The sequence below is a fragment of the Arachis ipaensis genome, chromosome B7 (genome assembly GCF_059453495.1).
Source record: "Arachis ipaensis isolate K30076 ecotype BB chromosome B7, ASM5945349v1, whole genome shotgun sequence".
NCBI lineage: Eukaryota > Viridiplantae > Streptophyta > Magnoliopsida > Fabales > Fabaceae > Arachis > Arachis ipaensis.
In genome coordinates, this window is record NC_142442.1 from 139975578 (window position 1) to 139985034 (window position 9457).

The 9457-nt window shown below is 32.8% G+C and overlaps 1 protein-coding gene across 2 annotated transcripts; it reads right to left on the minus strand.

Annotated features, from left to right (window-relative positions):
- Positions 1 to 1485: 1485 nt before the first annotated feature.
- On the minus strand, positions 1486 to 6813 carry LOC107606217 (uncharacterized). Of its 2 annotated transcripts, none has more exons than XM_016308235.3 (6): positions 6462 to 6813; positions 6153 to 6345; positions 5791 to 5877; positions 5093 to 5479; positions 3552 to 3714; positions 1486 to 2553 (listed from the first exon to the last, which is right to left on the minus strand). In XM_016308235.3, exons 1-6 carry the CDS (start codon positions 6521 to 6523, stop codon positions 1745 to 1747), a joined length of 1701 nt encoding a protein of 566 aa, XP_016163721.1. In that variant the 5' UTR covers positions 6524 to 6813; the 3' UTR covers positions 1486 to 1744. The 2 variants fall into 2 exon arrangements, with proteins under 2 accessions (XP_016163721.1, XP_016163720.1); XM_016308234.3 differs by having other exon boundaries at positions 6153 to 6348; positions 6462 to 6809.
- Between the last annotated feature and the right edge of the window lie 2644 nt (positions 6814 to 9457).

Genomic DNA, 9457 nt, shown 5'->3' on the forward strand with positions numbered 1-9457 from the left:
GTCAGTTAAAAAAGAATGCAACTCAATCAAATATGCACAAAACGACACCAAAAACACTACAACAAATTTCTATGGGCTAGTTACAACAAATTCATGAACAAAATTCCTCAGAAATGAAAAAAAACATGCAAATCACTCAAATATGCACAAAATAACATCAGAAGCAGCACAACAATATTCTATTGCCTAGTTACAACAAAAAGAGAACACAATACCAAGTACCCCTCAATTTAGACAAAATACACCGAAATACAAACTAAATACACTGCTATTATTTCTTGATTGCATCACACAATGTCAGTTCAAAAAGACATGCAACTCAATCAAACATGCACAAAACGACACCAAAAGCACTACAACAAATTTCGATGGGCTAGTTACAACAAATTCATGAACAAAATTTCTCAAAAAAAAAATGCAAATCACTCAAACATGCACAAAATATCATCAGAAGCACTACAACAACATTTTGTTGCCTAATTACAACAAAAACAGGACAACACCAAGTGCACATCAATTCAGACAAAATACACCGAAAATTGTTACTGATTACTACATACGAACTCAGTTCAAAACATGCAAACACTCAAACATGCATAAAAACATATTCAAATCCTTCAAACACGTGCTGATATAGGTTAAACTATACCAGAAACACTACGTAATATTTTTACACCGACCTAACAATGTTATCACCAAATGAACAATATAATGAGAACAATAATATCTACTTTAATGAAAAAACACAAAATGAATCTACTAAATAAACAGAAATATGACCATCTAGTGTTTCGCGATCAAAAATGCGAAAGAGAAAAGTGAAAAAACTGGACGATTAGTGAACAGTACATTCAATAATCTTTCGTCTTCTATTTCTGTGTTTTTTTTTTTTTTTGTGAAAATTTGAAACATGGCTTTGAGATTTTCTTGAGTTTTCGCAAAGATTTTGAGCGTCATTTGAAATTTGATCATTTCAATTTTGATCGAGGGAGAAGAAGCGTTTCTCATATTAACGTTCGCGCTAGTGAATAGTTACAAGAATGCATGTTTACACGCTCTCTAATTTAAAGTTAATTTTTGTTGAGTTTGAACCAATTTAATTGGATTTATTTACCAAAAAAACTTGTATATGTAGTATAACTGTTTCCTAAAATCTGTTTGCTTAGCATTGCAGGAAAACTTTATGAATTTCGAGGTTCCAAAAATGAATCAAGAACGCATTTCGTTTATAGAATACTTCTACCATGATAATAATCTTGTTCGATATAATCTTACGAATACAAAATTTATGCGTATCAAATTTTCCTCCTTTGTGAGTCGATGGATGTTGGTGGTGGTGTGGTGGAACATGCATTGTAGCTTGGCAATGGAAATAAAACAAAATAATCAGATAGAAATTTTCTGTTAAAAGTAACTAAAATTTATGTTCTAATGTTTTCAGTTTCTGATATTCTAACGTTTTAGCCCTTTTTTTTTTAACAATCATTTATTCTCTCTAACTTTTTTCTACCACTTTCTCTTATTAAATAACAAAGGAGAAATTAAAATATATTTACCATCAAACAAGACTTATGGATATTACAAGATTTTGCTGTAGGTGATTAGGTGATCTTCCACAAATTCCTAAGGCTGACTTCGACCTTAAAAAGTTAGAGCTCAGCATACTATAGAACAGCAACAAGAAGAAGAAAGAAAACCTATTCTTTGCACAAGCTAAATCAGTCAACCACCGAACCAACTGTTGCTAGTTCTGCAAATTTTCTTGCTTCTCATCCATCTTTTGATCCTGAGATCTTCCATTAATTGAAATTTTGCTCTTTTCTTTATCTAAATCATGGCTCCCCTTGTTTCCATCATCTTCAGACTTGACTTGATTTTTTGGCACTGCTTTATCTTCTGCTACTTCCTCCTTTCTTGTACTTCCCACAAGAGAAGTAACCCTCTCTTTAACGGGAATATTCATGCTCTTGTCTTGAGTTGATTTCTCATCATTTTGAACCATCTCTTTTGGTGCCGGGCTAGGCTTTGAATTTCGCAATTCATCTGTAGTATTAACTTCTTGCTTTATTGGAACTTTGTTAACCACAGGGGTAACGGGTTTGTCCTTCTCAGGCAATACAGGCACCGTAGAAGAGGCGGCTTTAACGGTACTAGAGCACGATGACGGAGATGTGATAGGAGCAGTTGACTGGGAGGGTGCAGGTGCAGACTGAGATGGAATGCGTACAGACTGAGGGGGAACATGTGCAACACTTGAACTAGTGCGAGCTTGTACCTCCGATTCGGAAGACATACCAGCAGAAGTGGATGGTTTTGCCAATGAAATACTTGTTCCAGGCACAGCATTTCTTGCTTGTGCAACCTTTATTTGTGATGCAATGTTTGACTGAGAAACAACTCTGGCACCAACAGCAACTGCAGTAGCTTTCAATGCAGGATTTGGAGTTGGATTACCTCTGAGCATTGATTGCTGATGTGGTGGTAAACTACTTTGTATTGTTGTTGCTGTAGCGTTATGCTGCACTTGAGTTTTACTTGTTAAGGATGTCTTAGCTGCAATCATAAAAAACAGAAGTTATTCAAGTAACACATTACTCAGAAGAATTACGCCGATATTATTCACCCCATGAGAAATGCAATTCTATAAGTTAATAACATGGAAAAAGAAAATTAAATTATAAATAAATAAATATAGCAACTTAAAAGATACAATTTGTAACCTGTACTCTGTAGTGGACACATAATTTGTTAGTAGTGATATCAGCACAGCTGCTAAAGTAGTTTGAAATTAGTATTTAATACCGATTATTAGGGCAAAACACATGACACGGATTAATTCCACCTTAAGAGAACAAGACAATTTGTTCCTGCTTAAGGGAGCCCTAAGTAAGAAGAGAATTTAAAAAAGCAGGACACCTCTATCCAAGAATTTTGCTAATTTTGCAGCAGTTGCTTACAACCAAAGAACATAGGAGCACAACAACTTGAGCTATTTAGCTATTCTGCTCATGCCAAAAACGAAAGTTAAACCTATATGATAGCAATGCCAATTTTCTCATTCAAAGTAGACCGCATTTGCAATTTCATATTAGATAGATTCCATAGATATACTAGATGACATGAGTTTAAACAATCTAAAACATACATAATTTAGAGGAAAAGAAACGATAAATCAATACATTCATTTAGTTAACAGTTTTTAGGAGAAAAAATCAGCATTGGTAAATCATATGGGCATCATGCCACAAGCAGTTGAAAGAAGCACAAGCCCAAACCACACTGCAAAACAAGGTACTACACCTTTCCACTATCATGATTGCTTTTCGAGGAAAGCTCGATGACAAACATCCATTTCTCAGAAACGGCACTAAATAAATCCACAATCATTGACATCATTGAGAATCATGAAACTGATGCTCATTAGGACTTAAAGACAAGGGGTGCAAAGACAAAAAGGATAAAAATTAAGAAACAAATAATAGAAAGTTGTTCAGCATGATTACCAATTACCATTTTCCTATATTTCAAAGTTAAGCCTTAAAGAGAATCACCTTGATCAGCAGTTCCAGGAGCAGTTAACTTCTTGAATGGCATATCAAGGGCTAAAGATAATGAATGACGAGTTGCCAGTTGTTCGGCAGTAGTATAAGTTGTGCTGGTCACGATGGTTCCCGAATTGGCAGTTCCATCTTTCTTTCTTAAAATGCTCCACCTCTGCAACATTCAGGGAACGAATGACAATACGTAGCACAAGTGGACAACAATTAGTCAATACAGGTAAAATGCGTTACGATCACATTAAATATTCACAAAGACAATCGGCACAGGAAAATCTATTCAATATAATATTTTTTTCTGGATCTAAAACAAAGATTCATTACACTTATTATACTTGTCCAACTATAAATAGTTGTATATGTAACTCCGTTGCCGGGATTTGAACCCGGGAAAACTGGGTTATACCCAGACATCCTGACCTGACTAGATGACAACGGATTAAACATTCAGTGCCATCAGTCACTGTATTCCAATCAAACACATCATCCACAACAAGACAAGCACTATGTGTGTGCAACAATTCACGTTCTCTTTCGTATAAGCAATCCTCCATTTATACATAAAACATTATTAGTTTCAACATGCATGACACTACTTGCTGCAGAAATAATCTAAAGAACCCACTCCCAATAATAGAGCTGGCCAATATATATTTGCTGCTAAATCAGGAAATCATACTTTAGTAAAATGTAAAACATTTTTTGAATAAAAACCAAGTGGTCAATTTGTCAATAGCCAAGGAATAAGATCAGCTTGCAAAATTTACCTTAAATAATTCCTAAAGCAAGTTTCTAGCTTATTAAGCAATGCTGTTACATATAAAAAAAAAGAATTTTTGATAATGTTCATAATTAGAGTATTGAATGCTTAGAAGTAGCAACCTACAAGAGAGTAGCTCTTAATTAACTAACAACAAGGAACATGCACAGGACTTAAACCTCGGGGATCACAGAATAATTTTAACTTCAAGTTTTGAATTTCGAGAAACTGGCTGGCTATGCCATCCAAATATAATAAAGAACATACAAACAATTATTCCTGGTGATATGTGAGGTCAAAGACAAATTATTGAGTGAACGACGAAGAATTCCGGGATCAAAAAGGGATTAAAAACTAAATTCCACCATTTGCGAAATTTGCTAAGCAGGCTGTTCCATGACAACCAAGCAACAATACCATTACCCAAAGTAGAAAACAAAACAATAACAAACGAGGGGGAAAATGGTTCTGAAAAGTTGGAGAACATGGTTTTGGATGACATAACCCCTGGTGACTTCTTTTATCTTTCTTTTAACGTTATCTTTACCACCCTGATGGACAAATTGACAATTTGCAACGCTATTGACTACAGGGGCTAATGCTGAACAAGTTGCCATTCATGGATCAATGATATAGTCCCATGCATAATCATAAGAAAATAATCTCTCCCCCACTAATGAATTTCCTTTTCTTATCAAAAAAATAAAAACTAAAAAAAACGATAGGAGTTGATAAAGGTCCCATAAATCATAAATATTGAGGGTTGAAAAACCACCTGAGCCAATTGAGTAGGACTTCTCTTAATAGGAAAGTTATCTCCTTTGGCCATGTTAGCCCAATTTCCTTCACCAAATCTCTGAACAGCTGCTCGTAACTGGATGTCCTCTTCCTCTGACCATGCTTTTCTCTTCCTTTTGGAAGCCATGTTGCCACCACCTAATCCCTTGGTCTCAACACCATCTGTTGATGGTGCAGTTGGCAGTGTTTGTCTCTGAACAGTAACCGGAAAAATAACATTCATCCCTTGCATCAATTTAGATGATTGTGAACTTCCACTAGGAGTTCCAGATCCACGGCAAACCGGAACAGTTATAGTCAATGGAGCCTCAATCGTTGAGCTACTAGGGGTTGATTCACTCAGCGTACGAGAAGCAATCATTACCTAATTGGTAAACAATTCGTGGAAACACACAGGTTATATTTAAAGAAATAGTAAATGGAACTTTTATAAGACTCGAGGTAAAATATAAGACAAAATTTGGATGGATATTAGCTGTTTGTTTCATTTAAAGATAAATCAAATTGTATTTCTGTACCAATGAGTATCCATGAGTTCCAAACATGTAACAATACCAAGTTCCTAGTACAGGTACATCATTCATCTAGGTGTACCCATGTGCTGGAGCAAAATCATAGGACACTTGGATGGATAGAATTTAACAACTGGGGGTGGTAAAGAGCCAGCATATTCACCTTCATACATGCTGCAGCCTCTGACACAGCTTCAGCACTTACTGGAGGCGATACTTCCAGCTCGCACTCTAGGTCACTATCATCATCCTGTAAGTAACAGAGGTAGTCAACTAACCCATTGCTAGTAACAACATATCAATGAGAAACTGAAGGCCTGAACTAGCATGATGTGCACAAGCATTGACAAGTTTTTATTTCCTGCAAGTGGTAACTATAGATTCATGTCCCTGACAAATTCAACTATAACCACTGCCATAGTTACAGCTTGATCCCTGTTAGTGAATGTACTTAATTATTTCATCTTATGACCCCAAGAAATTTTTTTCTTTTTATAATTAAATAATATAACTAAAATCACAAACCAGAGGTTGAGCACCATCTTCAAGATTTTCAGCAAGGGCATGACGGTAGGCCAAGTGGCGCCACACCATCTGATACTCTCTGGCGGTGGAAATGCCAGTTGATGTATTCTTCACCAACTCATTCCAATCGATCTTCGCGTGAGGATAGTGCGCAAGTTCCTGAAGCAAAGTTAACACCGTCGTTGCATCATACCTGCTAGATAAAAACAGATGAAGAAAATCCGCAATCATGCTCAAACTTCACCGCAAAAATCACTAAAATAACAACATAAAATAAAATAATCAAAATAAAGAAATAAATAATAATACCTTTCTAGGAGCTTTGCTGAGTCTTGTTCCGTGAAAGGTACCTTCCTGGACTTCTCCGGCATTGAAATGTGCGGGAAGAAGATGAACCCTAAAACCCTATTACTGTGAAACAGAAACAGAAAAAAGAAGAAGAAAAAAGAGGAGAGAGTAGTGGTGTGGTGAGGGAAGAACCGCAGAGAGAGGTTGCAGAAGGAAGCGAAGGGAGGGAGAGTGTGTCAGAGTGAGACCGTTGAGGAGGTGGAGCTCACGCGCCCCTATTGTTCGGGTTTATATATAAATTGCGAACAGCGGAATTCAGAGTGTGCCAGCTGGCACTTTTTGGTAGCAAGCTATGAAGCATGCGATTGCGATTGCGATTGCACTGCTTGGGAAACGGGGATAAATTAAACAGAAACCATGATTATTGTTGATTACCATTATACCCCTTTTCAAGCTGAGTGAATATATTATGTGTCAGATTTTTTTTTACGTATTTAAATTTAAATTTGAGTAAAGTATTGTTTTTGTCTCCAACGTTTGGGTAAGTCATATTTGTGTTTCTAACGTTTAAATCGTCTTATTTGTATCTTTAATATTTATAAAAGTGATTCAATATTATCCTACTATCAATTATACTAATAAATCAGATTATATTTTTCAATTATTTTCACTTTGATATATTCATTCTCAATTAGGTCTCACTTGGATGTGTTCGATTTTAATATTATACCCACTATTTGTGTTTGAATTATGTAAATATTGTAGGAATTAGTTTCAATATTTAGGATAAGCTATTTTTTGGAGTAGATCATCGATTCTATCCCAGACATTTGTATTCTAACTTCAAGAAGAGATTTTTAAAACTCAAACTAAAGCGTTCATGATGTATAATTGACGGCAGAATAACATTGAATCACTTTTATAAACGTTAGGATACAAATAAGACGATTTAAACGTTAGGGACACAAATAAGATTTACTCCAAACGTTGGAGATAAAAATGATAATTTACTCTTTAAATTTTAATATTAATGCATTATAAAAAAGATTAACTATTCTTTGTGTTGTCGTCCTAAGTCATCATTTAAAAGAATGAACAAAAATATTTTATACTGTAGGTATATTAAATTTAAACTCTCTAAATTTAAATTATCCTATAAATTTATTTTGTATTATAAACCAATCATTTAAAAGCTTAAATGAATTCTTAAAATGTTTATGAAATAATTGACTGCAATAATAGTTAGTGTATTAGACGATGGTATAATTGTTTTTTTTTTTTCAACAATATTAGTGATGTATTAAAAATTTTCTATATATGTTCACTTATTCATAGATTTCATCACTCATAGTTGACTGAAAAAAATAAATAAATAATTGATATGAATGGAGTTAAGTAATCACAATTATAAAAAGAAAAAAAAAACAGATTCAAACCGGAAAACAACCAAGAGAGAGAAATAAGAATTAAACACACCATTTCGAACTTAAATTAAAACTAATTTATTGCTTTATTTATGTAATATAAGCGTATACTTATCGAAAATGGAAGAAAGTATAATATATAATTTTATTTTTACATATATTTTATCAATTATATTATGTGCATATTAAAAATTAAAAATTAATTACTAAATCAATCATCTAGATAAAATATATATTAAAATATAAAATATATATTAAAAATAAATTAAATAACACATATATTTATACATAAATATATTATGACTAATTTGATAATTAAATTTTTTTGTACAGATAATATTTTTTATATTTTATCTTTACAAATAATTAATCAGTAATATTACATAACCAGTAAATATTATCATTTTGAGCAAGTATTTAGTCATTATTTACATACAAAAAATATATAATTTACACTTTATAGTTTATACTTATGTTTATCAGAGTTTGCACATGAGTTAACACAATTTGCATTCACATTCTCTATAGTTTTACACATTTTTTTTGTGACTATAATTTTACATATATAAATTAATAAAATATATTATTAAAAACAATTTAATACTTATACTAGTGAAATAATAATTAAAATCACTAAAGATTACTAACCCCAAAAATTTCTTATAATTCATTTTGATGTCATAACTAATTTTCATATTCAAACTCTTCCTTGAGGGTAATTCGTTATCAAGAGTCCATGAATCATGAAGCAAGTACACAAAAACAAATTCATACTCAGTCGTGTTTTTGTGATCTTAATATAAATTAATAAGAGCAATCCATAGAAGAAAACAAAATTAATTAGATTTTTTTTTCTATAGTATCTTTTAGTCTCGACTAAGAATTAATCTATCGTAAATCGAAGCTTCATTTAAAAATTTGCTATATATACAAAACGAAATTCGAATTTCCAACACTTGATTAAGCAGATTAGTGAACTATCTATAAGAGTTTAAGACTAACTCAATTTAGTTAAATAAATTAGATTTTTTTTTTAGAAAAAAAAATTAGATTTTGATTATGCTATCTGTCTCCTTTTTTTTTTTTTATCTATGTTATTATGTCTTGAAAAACTCAGTAGGTTAAATTATACAATCACATGATGAAAAACATGGATCCCAAAAATTCAGCCCAACATTGTACTCTGAAGAAAACTTGTCGCTAGCTTGTGTCCCAATCCGACCCAGAAAAAAAATGCCTGTCTTCGCTGTCTGCTTTAATGTGTTTTGGTTTTGGTGCATGTTTCCCTTTGACACAGAATGCAATAGTATTTCTAGCAGTTATGCATACACTTGAAAAGAGAAGACTTTGTAGATCAGTAAATCCTCTAACTCAAATTAAGGCTTTAAAAAACGTTATTGTTTAGGATTTAAGATTGATGGAGTATTAAGACCTCTAACAAAGTTTTGTTACTTTTATATAGTTGATAATTTAGAGCCGTTAAATAAAAATTTAGTTAAATCAATTAAATTATTTAACTATTCTCAACTATCAATTTCACGTGAAGTTAACTGCACTTAAATTTTCACAATTAAAATATCACGGGTAGGGATG

Bases quoted from the DNA above. Each gene is read 5' to 3' on its own strand.
- LOC107606217 (XM_016308234.3), bottom strand. From the start codon at position 6,523: ATGCCGGAGAAGTCCAGGAAGGTACCTTTCACGGAACAAGACTCAGCA. The intron at 5,878-6,152 runs GTTTGTGATTTT...TGTTACTTACAG, and splicing joins AAGATGGTGCTCAACCTCTG to GATGATGATAGTGACCTAGA. The intron at 3,715-5,092 runs GTGGTTTTTCAA...TGAATGTTGCAG, and splicing joins GTCCTACTCAATTGGCTCAG to AGGTGGAGCATTTTAAGAAA.